The sequence below is a fragment of the Mobula birostris genome, chromosome 4 (genome assembly GCF_030028105.1).
Source record: "Mobula birostris isolate sMobBir1 chromosome 4, sMobBir1.hap1, whole genome shotgun sequence".
Taxonomy (NCBI): Eukaryota; Metazoa; Chordata; class Chondrichthyes; order Myliobatiformes; family Myliobatidae; genus Mobula; species Mobula birostris.
Genome location: NC_092373.1, coordinates 58829168 through 58853762, shown reverse-complemented (window position 1 = coordinate 58853762; position 24595 = coordinate 58829168). Strand labels below are relative to the sequence as shown.

The 24595-nt window shown below is 40.7% G+C and overlaps 1 protein-coding gene across 6 annotated transcripts in view; it reads right to left on the bottom strand.

Moving 5' to 3' along the window:
* The window catches only part of LOC140196352 (cholinesterase-like), a 67534-nt gene that overhangs the window by 20638 nt on the left and 22301 nt on the right, over positions 1-24595 (bottom strand). For 3 of the 6 annotated variants that reach the window (XM_072255401.1, XM_072255402.1, XM_072255407.1), the window contains 3 exons: positions 21574-23127; positions 15911-16077; positions 2144-9591 (listed from right to left, as the gene is read on the bottom strand). In XM_072255401.1, the coding sequence (XP_072111502.1) occupies positions 9467-9591; positions 15911-16077; positions 21574-23099 (1818 nt within the window). In that variant the 5' untranslated portion in view covers positions 23100-23127 and the 3' untranslated portion in view covers positions 2144-9466. Of the gene's footprint in view, positions 1-257; positions 347-2143; positions 9592-15910; positions 16078-21573; positions 23128-24595 lie in introns of those variants that run through there. The other 3 variants (XM_072255403.1, XM_072255405.1, XM_072255404.1) reach the window with 2 other exon arrangements.

Here is a 24595-nt window from a genome sequence, read left to right as displayed (position 1 = left end):
AGAAGAGTTATGTACTCACCAAATACTTCGACCCATAGCTTACTGAATAAATAAGTATACTCACTTCGCCCTGTTTTCTGTCCTTGCTTGTATGAAGGTGGTTTACCTATTTATGCAAGTATTTCTCTGACAATAGATGTGTAACAGCCTAATGTAACATTGTATGGAAACACAAGATAACACCGATGCAGATGTTTTATACATTTAACAAGGTGCTTTATTAATGCAACATAGTTAGTCAGTTTTTCAATGTTCGTCATCAGCCGGGTCATACTGTCCATGAACTCCCTGTCGGTTGCCTCCATACACTCCAGTATTTGTTTTTTTTTTAAAGTTTTAAGTCCTCCTGCGCAAGAGCCAAGAGCAATTCCTTTTAAGTTTTTCTACTCTGTAACTGGACAAACGCACACTAAGTATATCGTTTCCTCTTCACTTGTTTGCTGTGTGTCCTGCGCATGCCCAGTAGGAGGAGACTCGTCCAAATATCTGCCTAATGTGGACGGAGATATTTTGAAAAACGCTTAGTGTGGACGCCTGTCGTTTTTACTCGAAACCGGCATTTTCAAAATTATCCGGCGTAGTGTGGACGTAGCCTTACTATGTGACTTCTGAAACCAATTGGTTTCACCAATGTTGACTTGGTGTGTCATATTACTGGGGGTGGGGGGGGTGAAGATGAATACTTTAGAAATCAATTATTTTGTGTTTTATATTTGTAATTAATTCAGATCACTTCACTGAGATCTATTTTCAATTTGACCTGAAGGAGTCTTTTTCTGTTGCAGTATCAAAAAAGGCAAATTAAATCCACTGTGATTCAATGTTGTAAAACAATAAAACATGAAAATATCTGTAGGGGGGGGGTGAATTCTTTTTATAGGCACTTAGATAATAAATTTACTTTGAATTTAAGTAACTACATAAATCCTTCTTCACTCCCAAAACTTGGGGAGAAAGATCCTGTCCACTATTCACCCCCTTTAATATGACACCCTGCTCACTGTCTTAAGTACCATAAGTACCCCAAATTATTAACAAAATTTCTCCTTCCAAGTTCAGAACATTTTTGGTCCAGATACTCCTCTCTTTGAGTTGGTACCTCATTTAAAAGACAACACTTCTAAAAATAGGCTATTCCTTCAGCCCTACATTGGAGAGTCAGACTAATCTCTCAAGTGTTCCTTGGGCCTATAATCTTTTGGGGCAACTACAAGAATATGACCAGTTGAGCTACAGCTAATACTTTAGATAGCATATCCTTGGTTTGGATCTCATCATAGCTGTTACTTTACAATTAAATCCTTTATTATAGACTTTTACAGAGTCAACAAACTTTGGACTAATCTTGTTACAGAAGAAATACCAGGAGGTGAAGATTCAAATTAAATTTTGCTTGCAGGCCTCTCCACAATTCATTAACATAGTTTTATGTGCGTCCCTACGCATTCATTTTATGCATGCTGGTTCTTCTACCTCACTGTGAAGCCTGTTATTGAAGCTATTCTGGTTCACCAAGCAACTCCAATGCACCCTGCTCATTTTCTTACAATTCAATAACAACCAACATAGTCTTTAATTGTCAGGTAAATGACACTGCATTAATTTTATCCTCCAAGATATTCTGATATATTATCTTAAATATCTCAGAATTATTTTTGAACAGCTGAAAACTGAATGGGTCAACCTTTAAGAGGAACTTCATAAAAGCTTGTAATTTGCAAGCATTGTTCTTTCATACAACTCAAAGCATATACAGAAATACAAAACTTTTTTTAGTGGAGTCAGAGAAAGCATAGGTGATTTTCCTTGAAATGGATGTAAACTTGCTCAGAGGGGTTACCAATTTCCGATACTGAAGGCCTCTTTCCAACCCTCTGCTGCTATTCCTTTCCTAAAGCTAAGCAATGCTGTGCAGGATGATATTTAGTGTCTGTGGCTTGCAAGTCAAATTCAAAAGTGACTGAGGGCACTAAATCCCCTTTTAACTACTGCTATGGGTGGCAAGTTTCCTCAGCCTGCCGGTTGACTGCCCAAAACTTAAAATAGACACAAAAAATTATTCTGGACTTGGATTTAAAAAAAAACACAAAGATAATTGTGAGAAACGTGAACAAAATGAACATAAAAACGGAAACCCAGTTAATAGATTTTACGACAAACTTTGTATTATCCATAATCAATGCCTTGAATTTGCCAGAACGTTCAAACAAGATTTAAAATATGTAGTGTAAGTCATGTAAATAACACAGGTATATAACATTTTGACATTTTTTGCAAAATATTGAAACTTACTACAAATAAATCTTTGCAAACTGTCAATAAACAAAACTGAAGTTTGCCATATCAAAGGCTATGCAGAATACTGCTAACCACCTTCCTTGTTGCTATTCTTTCCAAATTTATCTTTGCGTGCCTAGTCTTAGTTCTATCATCAGTATGAGATCTGTATCTCATTCCAACCTTTTTTAATCATTTTAGTTCAATAGCACAATTGCTTCGACGTGTGCAGCACTGGCTTCCTTCCCAGCTGCAATATTATCCTATTTCCCCATTCTGCTCTCCTCTTAAATCCAACCTCAATACAACATCTTGCCTCATTCACCTAATTTATAAATTAATACAGGCACTGAAATGAGAAGTGGCATTGGCGGTGTTAAAACTTTGACACCGTCTGGGTGAAATATACACTTCTCAAATAAATAGAAAAGGGCACCATTTATCTAAATTACAGCAATCATTCTGTATAGAAAAGTGTTCAGCATTCATTAAAGCATTTAACGTCAATGGAATGAAACATTTTCCATTGCAGATATCCAGCGCATTACAGTATACAGTTAGTTGCAACATAAAATAGTTCCCATCCCATTCTCTTTTTTTAAATAATTAAACAATCATTCATGCTTTTCCTTCCATGATTTTTTCTTATGGAAGATTATGACTGTGAACTTTCTCCATGGCAGTACTTCTACAAATTTGTATTTGGGTAAGAGAAAAGCCTGCAGATACTGAATTTGAAGCAATGAACACTCAGCTGGAGGAATTCAATTGGTCCAACAGCATCAATGCTAAACTCACTAAGTTCCTCCAGCAGATTACTTGCTGCTGCTTGAAGCATAAGAGATTCTGCATATGCAAGAAATCTTGAGCAACACACAAAATGCTGGAAGAACTCAGCAGGTCAGGCAGCATCTATGGACGGAAATTAAGAGTCAACATTTCAGGCCAAGAGCCTTTATGAGGACTGGAAGGGAAAAGAGATGAAGCTAGAATAAGATGGGGTGAGGGGTGTGGGAACCACAAGTTGGCAGATAATAGATGAGTACAGGAGAGATGGGGGAATGAAAGGGAAGTGATAGCGGGAAGTGAAGGCTGAAGGAGGAATCTGATTGGACAGTAGATGATGAACTAAAGGAGAGAAGGAGGGAAACCAGGAGTTGATGGTCATTTGTGAGGGTGGGGAGAAGAGCGGGCTGAGGGGGGCACAGTTTTGTCAGTTATTGCATTCGGTGCTCCCAGTGTGACCTTTTCTATATCAGTACGGCTCAACACAGATTTGAGGAGTGTTTTATCATGCACTTTCTCCTCTTTATTCCATGGTCTACTGTCCTGCCCTATTGGAATCATTCTTCTTCACCCCTTTGCACTTCCATCTATCATCTCCCACGACCTACCAGCTTGTCTCTCCTCCTCCCTTACCTTTCTATTTTAGCTTCGACCCTCTTCCTTTCTGAACGTAATAAAGGGTTATGACCCAAAATGTCAACTGATGTTTTTTCTGTCCACAAATGCTGCTTGATCTGCTGAGTTCTTCCATTGTTTTGTATGTGTACTGCTTCACTTGGTAAGATGTCTGACTGCTGATGTGATATTGCCAAGAATCATGTCACGTATTGCCTGGTTTAGTGTCACAATAGTGTTTGGTACAGGATCAATCTGAGATCATGCAGCATGTGGTGAAGAGCTCTGGCTTTACAGTAACTACATTATCAATGTGCGTGTGGGGGGGGGGCGAGGGAGCAACAAATTCCAGATATCAATCACTTTCCTCAAATCCCTTCTTCTCACCTTAAACTTGTGTCCTCTTGTTATCCCTTTATCCTGAGAAAATGATTTTGACTATCTCCCATTTCTAGGTCTCCTAGCCAAGTTCATCTGCTCTTCAACATTCCTTAGCACCCCAGCGTTTACAATGTGTGGCCTGGCTCCATCTGACTAAGTCCACATCAACAAGATATTCATCCAGAGATATCACCTGTCAGCTTCATCTGACCTACCCTTATTTGCTTCCTTACACACACTGATGCACACTTCAGAGTCACAATCCAAGAATTTTCTTCCCATCCTTCACCATAGGTGCAACGACCAATCTCAGGGCAGTTAGCCCACTACCTAATGGGAATCCTATGCAGAATCTTAATGGCATTGAAGAAAGAATCTCCATGTAACCAACCTGCTCTGATTTTATTCAGTAGAATTAATGCATTTATTCTGATCCACTAATAATTTGCCAGTACGTAATGCTACAAACATAGATTTCTGAACCCACAGCCACAAAGGATGAACCTGTGGAAGGCATCTGCCCTGGAAGGTGTTCCTGGTCATCACCTCTGAACTTATGCAGATCAGCTGGTGGAGATATTTGTAGACATTTTTAAGCTCTTGCTGCTTCAATCTGAAGTTCTCTCCTACTTTAAGAAAAGCACCATTACCCTTGTACCCAAGAAAACACGGTAACATACATTAGCAACTACAACCCAGTGGCTCTGACATCTACCATCATGAAATGCTTTGAAAGGCTGGTGATTCCACACATCAACTCCAGCCTTGCAGATATTGACGATCCAATGCATTTTGCCCACTGCTGAAACAGAGCCAAGACGGATGTTAAGTGTCTGTGCAATTAGCTTACAAAGAGATTGAATGAATTTATGTGAATTTATCCCCTAGCCCCACACTTATCTCTGCAGCATCAGAACAGTAAAAATATCTAAGTAAGTCTGTTGCTCATAGGCAAGAGCTCTTGACTTCAATACTATAATTTCAAGCAAATTCAACAAATTCCAGTCCGTGAGAGTCAACAACTCCTTCTGCAACTGGATCCTTGACCTTAAAGATTGTTGCCAGTACGGATAGGCAGCAACACATCCACCATGATTATTTTAAACACTGGTGCTCCATAAGGTTGGATCCTCAACCCTCTGCTCCCTGTACACTTACGATTGCATGACCAGATTCTACTCTATCTACCTAAATAGCAAGTGATACCACTGCAGTAGACCAGAGGGAGGTGATAGCCAGATGAGAATGTGTGAGGGTAAGCCAGAATGGGGAATGGAAAACGAGGAGATGAGGTGGGGAAAAAATTAGAGGAAGTTAGAGAAAACAATGTTCATATAATTAGACCAGAGGCTATCCAAATGGAATACAAGGTATTGCCCCTCCATCCTGAGTTTGGCTTCATCATGGCAGTACAAACCCATGAACAGAATGGAAATGGGAGATTGAATTGAAATCGGTAGCTACTGGGAGATCCTGCCTTTTGCAATACTCAGCAGGTATGGTGGGATCGTAGCATATGAAGATATTCTTACAGATTTGATTACCTGGGTGAAATCGCAGAATGTCTTACTGTTGCTGCATTCTTATGCCATGATCATCAGGATGGACTTGATTCTGCTAAATTAGCAGTATTTCTTTACAGATCTGCTGGGCTCCTTCCAGTACAAGGTAATTCCTATTTCCTGCTTTCTCAAGACCTTCAACACACCATGCAAAAGTCTTGAAGCCTGCTCTCTCATTCAGTGAATTCTAATTCTAGAATTGGTTCAACTGCAAAACAACTGTCACATTATGCTTTCCCTTTAAGAAATGGAGGCAAATTTGGTTTCACTGATGACACATCTGGAAATTGGACAATTTTGTTAGTGACAGGTTATTGCATGAAAATGGCGTCAAAACAACCAGTCATCATCCGAATGAATACCACAGCATGCTGGAAGGGAAAGATAGCCCAATCCTGCTTTCAATTGTATTTTGATATGCTTGTGTCCAAATATGGACAACTTTGTATTTCCTCTCATTGAAATTAATTTGCCACATAAATTCATTCAATCTCTTTGTAAGCTAATTGCACAGACACTTAACATTTTAATTTTTACTTTTTTAGTATGATTATATTTGATATATTAATTTGTTTAAAGTTATTAGAAGATTAGGTAAAACTGGCTTTCTAACCCTGTAACATTTGCAATGTGAAAATGTGAGGATTATGTATCCCTATATTCCTGGGTAAGGCTCATTATGGTTAAGGGACCACAAGCTAAAAAAATTACAGGTCTAAACATTCAGATATCTGCTCCATAAAAGGTCTTTACTGCTTTATAATGGATTTAAATTCATCTTTTGTCTATTACTTTCTGATTAGCTCTTCTGATTGTTGTTTCTTGCTGGGGTTGTTCAATTAGGTCAACTTAGAAAAGAGTGCTTTTAACATAGTTGTGAATATCCTTTGTGAACACAGGACATTCCAAAATACTTTACAACATATTTAAAATGTACTTTGCTGGAACAAATGGTATCTAGTTGTACACATCAAGCTTCCATAAATATCACTGTCACAATGAGTACAGAATATAATTCAAAGGTGTTGATAGTCACTGTATCCAAAGATTCCATATTGTATGAACATCAATTAATTGAAAAATCAAAGAGACTGACTAGTTTTGGATCTAAAAACACAAGAGTTGGATATGTTATTGAATTATTTCATCAAGTACATCCAGTTTAAGTAGCATGTTAAAGTATAAATGATTATCTGCAAGTCTTGAAACTGTGTTACTGGCATACAAAGTTAAGACCATTTATCTAAAATGCATTCCTCTATAATTAAAATAAATGCTGAGATTTAATGGAATTTCATGCATGCAAGTTTATTGATTTTTATAGTTCTTTCAGTTGTCTGGTCATACTTAATAATTACTCTCAAAATCTTAGTACATTATGCTGAAATAGATGTTTTCTTTTCATATCAGCACAAACAGATGTCTCATCAACAAACTCGAAATCTCACCTCAATCAACAGGATCTTAAACTAGAGGGGATAATTTCACTCAACTTCAGCCACCCCATCACTGAATTGTTCACACAACCTATGGACTCACTTTCAAGGACTCTTCACCTCAAACTTTCTATGCTTATTGCTTATTTATTACTACTTCTTTCTTTCTTTTTGTATTTGCACAATTTGTCATCTTTTGCTCATTGGTTCCTTGTCTGTCCTGATGCATGCGGTCTTTCATTGATTCTATTTCGCTTCTTGGAGTTACTATGAATGCCCGCAAGAAAATGAATATCTGTCGTATATGGTGACATATATGTACTTTGATAATAAATTTACTTTGAACCTTGATCTGCGAGTCTTTTAAAAACTTAAAATTTATGAAGTCTTCTCATCCATTCTCTCATGATACAGCACCCCTTGAGTTTCATATACTTAATAACAAGTACAGCACAACAGATAAGCACAGAAATAAATTTAAAATGCATAGGTGGAAAAGAAACTATCATAAAAAATACAATGATATCATAAACTGCATGTTAGGCCATATAACAGGCTATCACTGGCACACAGAGAATTGTTTCTGTCTCCACAACTATCAGATTCTATTATTTATTAAATAGCAGACGTCTCTTTTCAGATGTAATGATCGACTTTCTGAAGGACAGAATTTAATAGCATCTGTCTTTATTTAGACATGCCCTTGTCTGCTTAATGTCAAAAATATTTTATGTCATAAATTTTTGCAAAGGTAAGCTGGTGATGGCACAAGCAACATGGGGCAGCTGAGATCTCTAGGGGACAGGAAAAGTAACTGTGTATCCCCTACACCAATCAGATGGACAGATTGCAAAGTTAGTGGCAGGAAGGTAGAACAGGACGTGCATAAATGGAGGAATTCAATGCCAGATCAAGTGCAGGATGGGAAATAAAAATTGTAAACAGGATTATGGAAAACTTTTAATTTTAAATTTCACACTTAAAATCAGCAATAGTTAAAGCCTGTAGCATGATGTTTCATTGTGCTAATTGTTAAATGTGTCCTACATTTAAAAAAAAAATCACTGAAAGCTAATGCAATGTTAATTAAGTACTTATGAAATTTAACAGATTCCAATAATAACCCCTTAGGTCACTCCAAGGTGGCACTAACTAATTACTCAAGTAACCTGACACTGGCTTACTGATTTTAATAATGACCGATTGGCAGTATATTTCAATTCTATCTCCCATACTGGCAAAAGTCAGAGATAGCTTGACGAAATATGAGCAGCAAGCATACTGAGTGAAGTTGAAACTCATATTAAAATCAACAGCAACCAAAGGAAGTGAGACTGGAAGGTAAGCAACATGGGTCATTGGTCCCACTATAATTTTCAGAGAAGCAGAGCCTGAAGGACTACTGAAAATACTTGTACTTCTTTGTAGTGGACAGTGTCCTACTCAGGATCGTGGATAGGGCATGGTGAGTGGGGGAGCTGGAGGGGGGTGAGGCGGAAGATTGGGAAAGAGCACAATTTGGGGATGGACTGTGGCCAAAGAGCACAGTTTGTGGTCAGATTGCTGATTAAGTGAGAAAGGTGAATGATTGCAAATGAATAATGAGGCCACAGGGGACTTCCCAGGAGGGGTTGCAGTGGAGTTTGTGTATATTTGAGCATTATCCAGGACCAAGATGGATCACAGATTAATTGGCATATGTTGTCCATTGGGAGAAAGTGAAAAGTCAGAAGATAGAAAGTGTAGAGATCTGAGAGCTGGGCAGAAGTGAGGGTGGGGTTTGAAAGTTGTTGTTGATGCAGGGGTCATCATTTAGTTTTGTGAGACAGATCAGTTAAATGGGTGGACACAATAAAGAACAAAAATGTAAAAAAAAATGCCTTACTGGGGTCCAGATCTTGTTTGGTGTTAACCAGAAGCAACTAATCTTATGTAAGTTTCCTATCAATGATCTAGGAGGAGCAATCCCAAGAGAATTACATCATCCATTGTACTAACAAGCATGCCTAACTTTTGGAGGGACCAGTTAAGTTTTCAGAGTGACATAGACTACTCAACAATAGTTGCACTTACGTTTCACTCTGGGTTAAACTTTCAAATTGCTCAACTCTAATACTGCTCCGGGAGGTGGGAGAGGCATTAAAACGATTGATTGGTACACCAGTAGCATAGATGGCTTTTTAAATGCATATAGATGCAGTAGAATAGGTTTTACACTAAGGGAGTTATCTTAACCTTATTGAAACAAAACACTAAAGTGATGGGAAGCTTTTAAGTTGGAACTTTTCTCTGTATGCATGGCATTTAATGCAATATGTCACATTGCAATAAAATGGTATACCTGCAATATATTACATTGCACACACGCCACTTAAACTGCACATACCATTTTAAAGTGAATATTACTGATTATGTACCAGCGCAACTGTCTTTTCTGTTGTTGTAAGCACTAAATTTAGATTTCCAGTCTGACATGTAAGAGTTCCATCGATGGAATTCCTGCTTCCATTGTTGTTCTACCTCATCAGTATGTGCTGGGGAAAGAAAAAAAAAACACATTGCAATTCTTAATTAGAATGTCTAAGTCAAAGTTTCCAGTACAGAGATGATAAATTATACTGTGATAGTTATTAAAGTCAACTACATTTTTAAGAGTTTGTTTTGTATAGACTTAAAGCTCTGTGCTAATTATGGTATGAACAACACCAAGGAGTTATTTCACTGCAAACTGTGTTCCAGGCAGTATTTTTCTCCTTTTTTGGCTCTCTAAGACAACTATGTAAATACCAGCAGCTTGGGGCTGACATTGATGCACAGCAAGAAGAGCACTCAATTCCTGGTACACTTCCCATCAGTATTCCAAGAATGGAAAATAAGTCAAAGATAAAAACAAAACAGAACAAACATAAGCTCTATTTGCCTCATATCATCTACTGACCATTAGCTAAAGGTACAGCTAATTTATAATGTCAATAGCTGTGGTAATTATTAATGAAAATATTTTTCACAATATTTGATGGCTTATAGAACTTCAGTATAGCAGAATGTCAAAAATAGACTTTTGAGCAACCAATATCTATTGTCTGTGGCAGAACAATGCTTGGTTTGATTATGAGCTTTTCCATGGAAAACATTATTCATGTAACAACCAATTCCAGTTGAAGGAGAACTGGGCAAATAAATTGAAAGTAGTTTTATTTTAATACAATATATTCTACTGAGTGCTCCAAATTAATCATGCAATATTGTAAATCTAAAAGTTGCTTCCCAAAATCTCTACTGAATTCTGCATTCTCACAATAATTGTGGCCCAATAGGCAGCAGAAAGAAAATTTTAAATAAAGTAGCCTCAGCAGAATAAATGCCAGTAAAACTACACACTAAATTCTTCCATTTTTTTCTTTTTTTTTTGTTTGCCATGTGTGCCCTTGACAAGGCTGACAGGTATTGCTCAATCCTACATGGCTAACTGAAGTGGCAAAGCCACCTGTCTTGAATTGGAGCTGCTGTTAGGGTGAAGGTACTCCCACAGACTACTGGTCAGTGAATTCCAGGATTTGCACTCTGGTGATCAGCAGTGTATTTCCAGGATACGATGTTGAGTATCTTGTGAGGGGGGAGTTGCAGGCAGTAGCATGCCTATGCTCCTGTAAACTTGCTTTTCCTGTGTATGAGAGTCTGCCTGAGTGGCCCTGGATTATAATTAGAGAGAACGTATATGGCTCACAGTCAGTGGGTGCAGCTGGTGGGAATGAATGTTCAAGGCATTGGATGAAATGCAACAAAGCAGAATACACTTTCATAGATGGTGTCAAGTTTCTTGATTGTTCAATCTTTTCCTCTCTAAATGGAAAAAAAATCCAAAGCTAGGTATTTTCCATCAATTGCATGCTCTTCATGCATCCTTCATAGAAGTGGGAATGATTTTGGGATGTCAGGTGGCAAGTGACTCACCATAGGATGACCCAGTTCTGCTAACCTGTAATGTGACCTTAGCTTTACTGTGGCCCATCGAGTTGGATTTATGATCAATCATGTTGACGGTAGGTGCCCTTAGTAATGATAGCTCAAGGGTAGGTAGTCAGACTCTTTTATTGGATATGATCAACAACTTGCAAAGTAGTACAAATTTAATCTAAGGATTAATTCATTTGCAGAGTTGTAAGCAGAATTGAACATCTATTTCTACGATGAAAGGAAATCCATAGAGGATGGTGAAGACGACCATCAGGCTTAAGGCATTATCTTTGAAATTCCTGCAGCATGTTTAAGACTAGGTTGATGGTCCACTCTCGTCTCCTATCAGATTCTTTCTTCTCCAGCCCTTTACCTTTCCCACACACCTGGCTTCACCTACCACATTCCAGTTGGCCTCCCCCCCCTCCTCTCACCTTTTTATTTTGGCATCTTCCTTTTCAGTCCTGAAGAAGGGTCTTGGCCTGAAGCATCAACTGTTTACTCTTTTCCATAGATGCTGCCTGACCTGCTGAGTTCCTCCAGTGTTTTGTGTGTTGCTATGGATTTCCAGCCAATGCACACTTTCTCATGTTTGTAACTAACTAATGGAGTATTCTGACTTTATGCCGCTCTTAGTCAAATGCTGCTTTGATGACTCTCACTTCATGTTTGAAATTCATCTCTTTGGCCTGTATTTACAATTAGACTGTGACGAGATCTGGAGCAAAGAGTTCTCAATAAAACACAAACCTGAATCAGAATCAGGTCTATAATCATTACTTGCATCATGGAATTTGCTGTTTTCCAACAGTAGTACAGTGTCATACCTAAAGTTTACTATAAGTTATAACAAGAAAATTAGTAGTGCAAAAAGAAAGCAAAATAGTAAGGTGGTGCTCACGAATAATTCAATGGGGAAGAGGCTGCTCCAAAAATGTTAAATATGTGTCTTCTGGCTCCTGAACCTCTTCCCAGATGGTAGTATTGAAAAGAGGGCAAATTGTGGATAGTGGAGTTCCTTAATGATAGATGCTGCCTTCTCAAGGCATCACCATTTGAAGACGTCCTTGATGTTTGGGAGACCAGTGCCCATGATGGAACTGGCTGAGTTTATAAATCTCTGCAGCTTTTTCCAATCCTGTGCAATGGTGCTTTCACACTAGCTGGTGATACAACTTGTCAGAACACTCTCCACAGTACATCTGTAGAAGTTTGCTAGTCTTTGGTAGCATACCAAACATCCACAAAGTCCTAATGAAATATGGTCACTGATATGCCTTCTTCAAAATTGCATCAATATATGTGTGTGTGTGTGTATGTATACATGCGTGCGTATGTGTGTGCGTGTGCTCTCTCGATTTCTCCTTCCTGGAGTCCAGAATCAACTACTGATGTTAAGTACAAGGTTGTAGTTAAGACACTACTCAACCAGCCAATCTATCTCACTCATCTGTCTCCCCCATCACCATCTGAGGTTCTGCCAACAACAGTTACGTCAAATATATAGTTGGCAAAGCGGGAGACAGAGGTGGAGTTAAGGTGGAGTTAAGATGGCGCTAAGTGGCAACCCCTTCGCTTGCATCTTCGGAAACAGCTCTATTTCCATCTTTAATATCTTTATTTTTCCCTTTCAGGGTTCTTTTGAAGACCCTGACCTGGAGTTACACACAGACGTCGGTCCTTTGCAGGAATGGGACCCATTCTCGGGGTTTCAGGACCAGCCGTGTTCGGCACGCCAAGGGGTTGGCCTGAGAGGTGGCCAGGTGTTTGGAAGCCTACGATCTCGGGGCTCTGGAGATGGTCGGATCGAGGATCGGTGTTACAGCAAGAGACACGTGTGTCGTTGGGGAGGACAGAAAATTTTATGCTGTGGTCCCGAAGACCCGAGATCTTTGTGACCTTCCGGCACAGAGTTCGTAAAAAGTGACAAAACGGACTTTTAACATCGTAAACCAGCGGGTTGTTGTTATCTCTCTTGCTCGCTGAGAAAATGGGGGACATCATTTTCTGAGGGGAAGGGAGGGATAGGGAGAGAATGAACCCTTATCTCCTGCTCGCTGGCAAAATGGGGGACACCTCCCTCTCCCTTATTGGGGAGAGAGAGAACCTGTGGGTTGCTGAATGCCGAATGAATTGTGATAGTGTTTGGGGTAACTGCGAGGGTTGTGTCTTTGCTATCGCCTAGCTCATGCTTGTGCTCGGTAGTGGGTGCGCTTTTTGGCTTTTTGTTTTGGTACGGCGGGGGGGGTTGTTGCTTACCGCCGCTTACACGGGAGGTGGGGGAAACTTTGGGGTTCTCATGTTTAACTGTCATTCATTCTTTGGGGCACTTCTCTGTTTTCGCGGATGTTTTGTGAAGAAAAAGCATTTCAGCATGTATATTGTATACATTTCTCTGACATTAAATTGAACCTTTGAACTGTGCTGAGCCACACAGTCATGAGATTACAGAGATGGCAGAGTGGGCAATGCATGCATCCATGAGGTACTCCTGTGTAAATATCAATAAAGAGGAGATGGTAATTAACTATGTCCAGTCCTTATATACTTCCATCCCCCATCAGGAAGGTCTTAAAGCTCTACGCTTCTTTTTGGATTCCAGACCTAATCAGTTCCCCTCTACCACCATTCTGCTCCGTCTAGCGGAATTAGTCCTTACTCTTAATAATTTCTCCTTTGGCTCCTTCCACTTCCTCCAAACTAAAGGTGTAGCTATGGGCACCCGTATGGGTCCTAGCTATGCCTGCCTTTTTGTTGGGTTTGTGGAACAATCTATGTTCTGTGCCTATTCTGGTATCTGCCCCCCACTTTTCCTTCGTTACATCGATGACTGCATTGGCGCTGCTTCCTGCACGCATGCAGAACTCGTTGACTTTATTAACTTTGCCTCCAACTTTCACCCTGCCCTCAAGTTTACCTGGTCCATTTCCGACACCTCCCTCCCCTTTCTAGATCTTTCTGTCTCTGTCTCTGGATACAGCTTATCCACTGATGTCTACTATAAGCCTACTGACTCTCACAGCTATCTGGACTATTCCTCTTCTCACCGTCTCTTGCAAAAACGCCATCCCCTTCTCGCAATTCCTCCATCTCCACCGCATCTGCTCTCAGGATGAGGCTTTTCATTCTAGGACAAGGGAGATGTCTTCCTTTTTTAAAGAAAGGGGCTTCCCTTCCTCCACTATCAACTCTGCTCTTAAACGCATCTCCCCCATTTCACGTACATCTGCTCTCACTCCATCCTCTCGCCACCCCACTAGGAATAGGGTTCCCCTGGTCCTCACCTACCACCCCACCAGCCTCCGGGTCCAACATATTATTCTCCGTAACTTCCGCCACCTCCAACGGGATCCCACCACTAAGCACATCTTTCCCTCCCCCGCCTCTGCATTCCGCAGGGATCACTCCCTACACAACTCCCTTGTCCATTCATCCGCCCCATCCCTCCCCACTGATCTCCCTCCTGGCACTTACCCGTGTAAGCGGAACAAGTGCAACACATGCCCTTACACTTCCTCCCTTACCATCATTCAGGGCCCCAAACAGTCCTTCCAGGTGAGGCAACACTTCACTTGTGAGTCGACTGGGGTGATATACTGCGTCCGGTGTTCCCGATGCGGCCTTTTATATATTGGCGAGACCCGACGCAGACTGGGAGACCGCTTTGCTGAACATCTACGCTCTGTCCGCCAGAGAAAGCAGGATCTCCCAGTGGCCACACATTTTAATTCCACATCCCATTCCCATTCTGACATGTCTATCCACGGCCTCCTCTACTGTAAAGATGAAGCCACACTCAGGTTGGAGGAACAACACCTTATATTCCGTCTGGGTAGCCTCCAACCTGATGGCATGAACATCGACTTCTCAAACTTCCGCTAATGCCCCACCTCCCCCTCGTACCCCATCTGTTACTTATTTTTATGCACACATTCTTTCTCTCACTCTCCTTTTTCTCCCTCTGTCCCTCTGAATATACCTCTTGCCCATCCTCTGGGTTCCCCCCCCCCCTGTCTTTCTTCCCGGACCTCCTGTCCCATAATCCTCTCGTATCCCCTTTTACCTATCACCTGTCCAGCTCTTGGCTCCATCCCTCCCCCTCCTGTCTTCTCCTATCATTTTGGATCTCCCCCTCCCCCTCCAACTTTCAAATCCCTTACTCACTCTTCCTTCAGTTAGTCCTGACGAAGGGTCTCGGCCTGAAACGTCGACTGCACCTCTTCCTACAGATGCTGCCTGGCCTGCTGCGTTCACCAGCAACTTTGATGTGTGTTGATGGTAATTAACTAGTTACCTTTGGTAGATACTGTTGGTGTAACCATCTTGGAACTGTTGGACTGAGTATTAAAGCCAGGATTTGCTTGGTTTCCTGGCCTGTCCCTTAAAGTGCTGTCAGAAATTTCATAAATTGTACATAATCTGCTGAAAACAGGCTTTATGGCTGAGGAAATCTCGGGATAAAGCTAAGATATACCTCTCGCTGAACATTTCCCGCTGGAAATGGCTATGAATGAACAGCCTGGTTTATAAACATCTACCAACATTGAGAATGAGAGTGTGCTTGAAGCTCCCTCCTACAGCAAACTATTTAATTTCCCACGATTGTTTCCAACAAAATATGTCAGGAGTGCAAAACTTTAATCCCAATCTATTGACTGTGAGATCGCTGAGGACATATTTTCTGTATTCCTGTGTTACAGCTTCAGCACGATGGCACCTCATTTTAAGTTCACTGTTGCCGCCCCGGCATACGCGTTTTGAACCACTGTTTATCATGCGGTATAAATGGTGGAGTTTCAGATAAGCTTTTCCACGAGTTTACAAATCATAAACAAATCCTTTTGCGTCAGTAATAGTGAAAACATCAGATCATGATCTGCAGTAACATTTTTTTACCTGTCCTCTGTAGTAGTTTTGGAAGAAATAGATTCCAGAAGGCGCACTGCTGAGCCCGGTACTTCATATAAATCCTTGTTGCTTCTGTGTTGAAAGATATATATTTTTGGTCTGTATGTGTATATTCAGGCCACCTCATTCCTTGCACGTTGGGTTCATTTGGGTTACTTTAACATATGGGAAGAAAAGCATTAACAATTAATCCATCTACTTTGAGGAAAGCCATAACCAAACACCAGAAAATCTGAACCACAAGTTTAAATAGTTATGATTGAAAGTCTAAGCAAAACATTTATAAAGGCCATTTACATGGCTAATGTTTTGAAAGGAAGTGAAATCACATGCTTAACACTTGCATGGTTGCCACGGAGATTATATGTTGTCACACCTACTTCTGTGCTTGAAATCTTTTGTTACACACATTGCAACAAGATCAATCTTTATATATGCTGTCACCATTGAATCAATATCACCACAAAATAATCATTCTGATTCCGAAAAAAAAATGTTGAACTTTAATAGATTTTTAAACGGTCTCCAAAGTGACAATGAAAAAAGATAACACAATACAAAAAGGACAGCAAATAAACCCTTCCTCCTGTTTCTAGTTACAATGACATCCATGTGCTGGGGGAAGAAGAGTGTTTCCAGAAAATAAGGGATTAAAATAAAGCGTAATGTTTTCATAAATTACAGCAAATAAGGGGAGCAGGAGAAGACACTCAGTACCTCCATCCAGCACACCATTCAATATCATTGCTGATTTGCCTCGGCCTCATTTCTTCCACTCCAATTCCAAATCACTGTCAATTCCACAATCTTTTAAAAAAATATATCCACTTTATCTTTTAATACATTCAATAAACTGGCCTTCACAAACCTCAGAGAATTCTGGAGAGTTACTGGCCTTGGGAAGAAGACTCCTACATACATTAGTTTCAAATGCCCATCCCCAACCGTACAATTATGTCCCCTCATTTGAAATTCTCCCTTTATTGGAAATATTTCAGCATCTCCCCTATTTTGCTGCTTTATGATGTTTGTTTCAGTAACACTTCTCATTTTGATAAATTCCGAAGAATACAGAGCTACTTTCTTCAGCTGTTCTCACCTTGTGAATTAGCACAACTAATCTCTTTTGGACTGTTTTCATTGCCAGTATAGCCTTTATTAAATATGGGGACGAGAACTGTCCAAAGGTAAAGTTAAATGAATTAGTATAGTATCCTACATATTACCTTACACCCAGAATGAGTGAGATATTTGTTTTAAGCACAACTGATTTGTTCTCCATAAAATTAGTGAAAGTTTGATAAACTGGCCTTCACAATCATGACTTGGAGATTTCCGAGAGAGGAGGCAGTGCACGGGTCCTAGAGCGATGTTTAAAAGGGAAAAGCTTCACGGGAACTCTGCTACAACCAGAGCACCAATCGTGAGTTGGAGAGCAGGAAGGGTTCAGACATAAAAGGGAGACACTGCCTAGCGGAGCGGTCATCAATGGAGTGGTCGGAGGCAGAGTGATAGGTTTTTGGCTCATTCGGGCTTCAGCAAGTGGGTAAGTGGATTTCGTTTTGTCCTTGCATTTTTTTTTTGGAGGAATAGAGAGCATGTCTGTAGGGTTAGTAGTACTTTGCTCTGGGTGTCAGATGTGGGAATCCTGCGAATCTTCCAATCTCCCAGATGGCCACATCTGAGCCAGGTGCACCGAGAGGCAGCTTCTGAGAGACCGTGTTAGGGATCAGGAACTACAGCTTGATGACCTACAGCTTATTAGGGAGAGTGAGCAGGAGATAGAGAGGAGCTACAGGGAGTTAGTCACCCCGAGGCTGCAGGATTTAGATGTGGGTGACTGTCAGGGAAAGGATGGGAAGACCTCAGATAGTAGAGAGCACCCCTGTGGCCAACCCCTCAGTAATTGTTATCTTGTTTTGGATGCTGTTGAGGGGTGGGGGTGGTGACCTGACAGAGAACGACCACGGTGATCGGGTCTCTGGCACTGAGCCTGGTTCCGTGGTGCAGAAGGGGGAGAAAAAGATGAGGAATGCGGTAGACATAGGAGATTCCATAGTGAGGGGAACAGACAGGAGGTTCTGTCAGCCTTACAGAGATAACTGCATGGCGTGTTGCCTCCCAGGTGCCAGGGTACGGGAGGCACAGTATTCAGAAGGGAGAGGGTGAACAGACAAAATCTTGGTACACGTTGACATAGATAGAAAAACCTATGTCCTGAAGACAGAATTCAGGGAATTGGGTAGGAAGCTAAACAGCAGGACCTCCAGGGTTGTAATCTCAGGACTGCTGCCTGTGCCACATGCTAACGAGTGCAAGAATAGCACGATCAGGCATATTAATGTGTGGCTGAGAGACTGGTGTAGGGGGGCAGGGCTTCAGGTTCCTGGATCATTGGGGCCACTTCTGGGGGAGGTACGACCTGTACAAAAAGGACGGGTTACACCTGAACCCAAAGGGGTCCAATATCCTAGCAGGCAGGTTTAATAGAGCTGTTAGGGAGGATTTGGCAGGGGGATGGGAACTGGAGCAATAAGGCTGAGGAAGGGTCAAACAGAAATAAATCAAAGATAGCATGCAACAGAGATAGAAAGGTCAGGCAGGAGATGAGGCATAACCACAGCCAGTGGGATGAGGTAAAGGGCAAAAGAGGCGTGGTGCAGTTAAAACAGAAAGCAAAAAATACTGGACTGAAAGTGTTATACTTGAATGCATGCAGCATAAAAAATAAAATGAACAATCTTGAAATTCAGCTACAGATTGGCAATTATGAGGTTGTGAACATCTCTGAAACTTGGCTAAAAGATGGCTGCTCTTGAGAGCTGACGTCCTATACGGTGTATCAGAAAGACAGGATGGTAGGCAGAGGGGGTGGTGTGGCCCTGTATAAGAAATAATATTAAATCATTAAAAGGAATGACACTGGGTCAGAAGGTGTAGAGTCTCTATGGGTTGAGTTAAGAAATGGCAAGGGTAAAAGGACCCTAATGGCAGTTGTATACAGGCCTCCAAACAGCAGCCAGGATGTGGATTACAAATTACAGCAGGAGATAAAAAAGGCATGTCAGAAGGGCAATGTCATGATAATTGTTGGGGATTTTAAAATGAAAATGGATTGGGAAAACCAGGCCAGTACTGGACCTCAAGAGAGAGAATTTGTAGAATGTTTAAAGGATGGCTTTTTAGAACAGCTTGTTGTTGAGCCCACTAGGGGATCGGCTGTGCTGGATTGGTGCTGTGCAATGATCCGGAGGTGATAAGAGAGCTTAAAGTTAAGGAACCCTTAGGGATCACAATATGATTGAGTTCTCTTTGAAATTTGAGAAGGAGAAACTAAATTCCAATGCGTTGGTATTTCAGTGGAATAAAGGAAATTACAATGGCACGAGAGGGAAACTGGCCAAGGTTGACTGGAAAGAGACATTAGCACGAAGGACAGCAGAGCAGCAATGGATGGAGTTTCTGTGCAAAATGAGGGAAGTGCAAGACAGATATATTCCAAATAAGAAGACATTTTTGAACGAAAGGAGAATACTACCGCAGCTAACAAGTCAGAGCCAAAGTAAAAGCAAAAGAGAGGGCATACAAGGAAGCCAAAGCCAGTGGGAAGATTGAGGATTGAGAAGCTTTTAAACACTTGCAGCACGAAACTAAGAAGGTCATTAGGAAGGAAAAGATGAATTATGAAAGGAAGCTGGAGACTAATATCAAAGAAGATACTAAAAGCTTTTTTTTTAAGTATATAAAGGATAAAAGAGAGTTGAGGATAGACATAGGACCAATAGAAAATGATGCTGGAGATATTGTAATGAGAGATACAGAGAAACTGTAGAGCAGAGGAACTGAATGCGTATTTTGCATCAGTCTTCACAGTGGAAGATGTCTGCAGTATACTGGACATTCAAGAGTGTCAGGGAAGTAAATTATGTGCAGTGAAAATTACGACTGAGAAGGTGCTCAGGAAGCTTAATGATCTGAGGGCAGATAAATCTCCTGGATCTGATGGAATGTACCCTTGGGTTCCGAAGCAAGTAGCTGCAGAGTCTGCGGAGGCTTTAACAATGATCTTTCAAGAACTGATAGATTCTGGCATTGTACCAGATGACTGGAAAATTGCAAATGTTACTCCGCCATTTAAAAAGGGTAGGAGGCAGCAGAAAGGAAACTATAGACCTGTTAGCCTGACGTTAGTGGTTGGGAAGTTGTTGGAATCGATCGTTAGGGATGAGATTACGGAGCACCTGGAGGCACATGACAAGATAGACCAAAGCCAGCATGGTTTCCCGAAAGGAAAATCCTGACTGACTATCATACTGCAATTTTTTTTTTGAGGAAATTACAAGCAGGGTAGACAAAGGAGATGTGATGTACTTGGATTTTCAGAAGGCCTTTGACAAAGTGCTGTACACAAGGCTGCTTAGCAAGATAAGAGCCCATGGAATTACAGGGAAGTTACTAGCATGGGTGGAGCATTGGCTGGTCGGTAGAAGACAGAGAGTGGGAATAAAGAGATCCTATTCTGGCTGGCTGCCTGTTACCAGTGAGATTCCACAGGTGATCATGTTGGGACCACTGCTTCTTACAATGTAAGTCAATGATTTGGACCATGGGCTTAATGGGTGGCTAAATTTACCAATGATACAAAGATAGGTGGAGGAGTGGGTAGTGTTGAGGAAACAGAGAACCTGTAGAGAGACTTGGGTAGTTTAGGGGAATGGGCAAAGAAGTACAATGTTGGAAAGTGTATGGTCATGCACTTTGGTGGAAGAAATAAACCGGCAGACTATTATTTAGATGGGGAAAGAATTCAAAATGCAGAGATGCAAAGGAACTTGGGAGTCCTCATGCAGGATACCCTAAATGTTAACTTCCAGGTTGAGTCAGTGGTGATGAAGGCCAATGCAATGTTGCCATCCTTTTGAGAAGTATAGAACATAAGAGCAGGGATGTGATGTTGAGGCTTTATAAGGCACTCGTGAGACCACACTTGGAGTATCATGTGCAGTTCTGGGCTCCTTATTTTAGAAAGGATATACTGACATTGGAGAGGGTTCAGAAAAGATTCACAAGAATGATTCCAGGAATGAAAGGGTTACTGTATGAGGAACATCTGGCAGAATTTCCTGAGTTCAGGAGAAGTGGGGGGGGGGGGGGGAGAAATCTCATAGAAACATTCCAAATGTTAAAAGGCTTGAACAGATTAGATATGGCAAAGTTATTTCCCACGGTAGGGCAGTCTAGGACAAGAGGGCACAACTTCAGGATTGAAGAACATCCATTTAGAATGGAGATGCGGAGAAATTACTTTAGTCAGAGGGTGGTGAATCTGTGGAATTTGTTGCTACAAGCGGCTGTGGAGGCCAAGTCATTGGGTGTATATAAGGCAGAGATAGATAGGTTCTTGATTAGCCAGGACATCAAAGGGTATGGGGAGAAAGCAGGGGAGTGGGGATGACTGGAAGAATTGGATCAGCCCATGATTGAATGGCGGAGCACTCGATGGGCCAAATGTCCTACTTCTGCTCCTATATCTTAAAGTTCTGCATTTCAAATTGACATTGAACTAACAAAGCAGTATCTTAAACATACAAAAAGGAATTCAGTATTGTATTTGTAGGAAGAAATTTATCCAAAGCTTGTTAAGGACTTACCCAGTTTTTGCAAAGTTTGCCCAGTAATGCATCATGTTTCTGCTGAGTGTTTCTTCTGCCGCAGTATAATTGAGCTTTCCATCAACAGGCATCCCAAACATGAATTCAATCTCATAACCATGCATAACTCCCATCCAATGTGGCCAATCTGCATTTGACGCATGGTGTTCAAACAAATAGACATAGGCAGTGTTTCCACATTCGGCCATCTTATTAGCAAACTGCATCAAGGGACATACAAAATTCTTATCTCCAGCCACAGCAACCAAAGCATCACGATTTTTCGTTGCATTGTTCTCATCTGTCCAATCTGTATATTGGAAAGCGACTGCCTCCACTCCAATATCACCAGCATTAGGTAAAGTCATCTTTACGCCTTTTAGGAATTGTTCACGAGTAATGAGACTTGCTGTAGTCTTTTTGAAACCAGGAGCCCCATATACCAAAAAGTAACTTCCCTCATCTTTGTTCACACCTACTAAGATTTGGAGTTTTTTCAATTTTTTCATTTGAATTAATTCATCAGGCACATCAGTGAGAAAGTCTCCATCAACAACAGGTTTAAATGTATAGCCAGATAAAAGGCTATCTGTTACGATTCCAAGACTCTTGTCCACTATCTCTTTGGGATGCTTATGATGTAGACAGTTTACTAGCGCCGTATCGTTATTGAAAGTGCAACTAAGCCGGTGAGCCAAGATTGAAGCCCTGTGTTTTGCCTCAGCATCTGGTAAAACAGCCCAGGGAGCATTACAGGAACCACTTTGCATGATGGCTCTGGTAAAGAGAGAATGACTTTTAGGTGAAAGAATATGGAGATGAATTGAAGCTGCTCCTGCACTCTCTCCAAACAAGGTCACGCTGTTGGGATTTCCTCCGAATGCCATTATATTGTCTTGAACCCATTGAAGTGCTAACCGTTGATCAAATAATCCCATGTTTCCATGAATATCTCGGCTACCAGGCACAGCTAAAAATCCTAAAGCACCCAATCTATAGTTCATGGAAACAACAATTACATTCTCAACATAAGCTAGATATTTGCCATCATAAATCATTAAGGAAGAGGTGCCTGATGCAAAACCCCCACCAAAGATCCATATCATAACAGCTGCTTTGTTTGGTTTTGGCGATGGAACCCACACATTAACATAGAGACAGTCTTCACTAAGTTGAGTGTTAGGATTCCACATTTCTTCCCACGGCAAGCCAGGAGAAGAGCTGTTTACATACTGATAACATGAGTTTGGATATCTGTCTGCATTCCACAGCCCAGACCAGGGTCTTCGAGGTTCTGGTTTCTTAAATCTCAGTTCATCAATAGGCGGCTCTGCATATGGAATCCCCAGGAAAGCTGTGACTGATCCTGAAAGAACATTTACTGACATTCCTTTGACTTTTCCTTGTTTAGTTGTGACCACCAACTCTTCTTCGCTTGATGTACTGTTGAGGCTTTCAAATGTCAGAAGGAACCATAGTACTGGTATATAGCACGTAAAAAAGATTGGTTGCGACTGGAGCCTCATAATTGATTATGTGCAGCACTGAAAAGAACTAATTCACAGAAATACATGGTTGTTTAAATATTAAAAATACAAGATTTATTTTGAAGTATAAAATGTATGCATATCCCTCCCACAGTAGTAACATTTAACATGTCATGATGGCTAAGGGTACATTGTTGAGAATCCCATTGACAGTTTTTAAAAAGCTTATAAATGATCTTGCATCAAATCTGATGATTAATAAATAGGACTTATTTAATGCAGTATATACTGTACATCAATAGTTTATAGCCTTAATGACAAAATAAGAGGCTGATTATGTTGCAGAGTTAATGCTAAACTTCTGGGCTGTATCTTTTGCTTAGGAGGCTGAAAGTCTATGTGGAATTGTGTACTTTCACCATGTACTTGTGTAGAAGTTTAGGACTTCCAAGTGAAAGTACAACCCCCAACTTCCACAGCTGGCCACCATTCACTGGATTAAGTGCACTCGAATCCTCATTGAAGAACTGTGCAAAGTTCTGCAGATTTCTTGACTGTTAAACCAAAAAATCCACCTGCTGAACCTGGACCAGTCTTGTGAGTCTCTATCGTAATGAGAAGAAATGGCTACAGAGAGAAGGGCAAGTAGGGCTACTTTCCTTTTACAATTTAACCAAATTGATTTAAATGCATCTTGTGTTGTTTCCCTGTATTATACAATTTGGATTTGACTTTGCTATAAATTAATTTTGTAGGTTATTAATATTAGAGACCATCATACACTCTCTCCCTTTGACAGGTCTACCAGGAATCTGGTCACAATTAGAACTTATGCATTGCTGGATTTCCTGGGTGACTGAGGTAAGGGTAGAAGGCGAAGCCACTTGCACCTCAAATTCTTTTGCTTATTAGTTAGCCGAGAACAAGTGGAGGACTAAAGCCTCTGTTTCAGACTGAGTTTAGGCCAGGTGAACTCTGAGCTCTGAAGGCTGAACAGTCAGTGGCAGATTCTACCCAAAGTGCTCACAGAAAGAATACAGCATTTTTAAGTTTTCCACTGGAATCACTTTGATGCTGGAAAGAAAACATATCTGGCCCACCAGTCATTAACCTGGGAACACAATGGGTTGTGTGCTCCCTTTTAAAAGTCAGCACTGGTTTGTGGCTCAAATGCTCCATTGTCAGTCTGAGGAATGCCCATGAGTGTTCCAGTAATCTTTACACATTTCAGGTAAATAGATTCAATTACTTGAAAGCTTACTCAGACACCCAGTGTATAAACTCTTGCACAGTGACACATGGAAGTGATTTAGTATCAAATCTCATTGAAATGTGACAAATATAATAGATTTTTGTATCAAAACATATTTTTTCTGATTATCCAAGTTAAATATAGTACAATACTTTAAATTCTGTATTAAATCAGAAAGCTTAAAATGGAATGCTGTTTTCATCTATCATAAATTCCAATTATCCGGGCACAAAAATGACAATAACTAAGAAATATGGACTGTCAAGTATGACCATTATTGTGC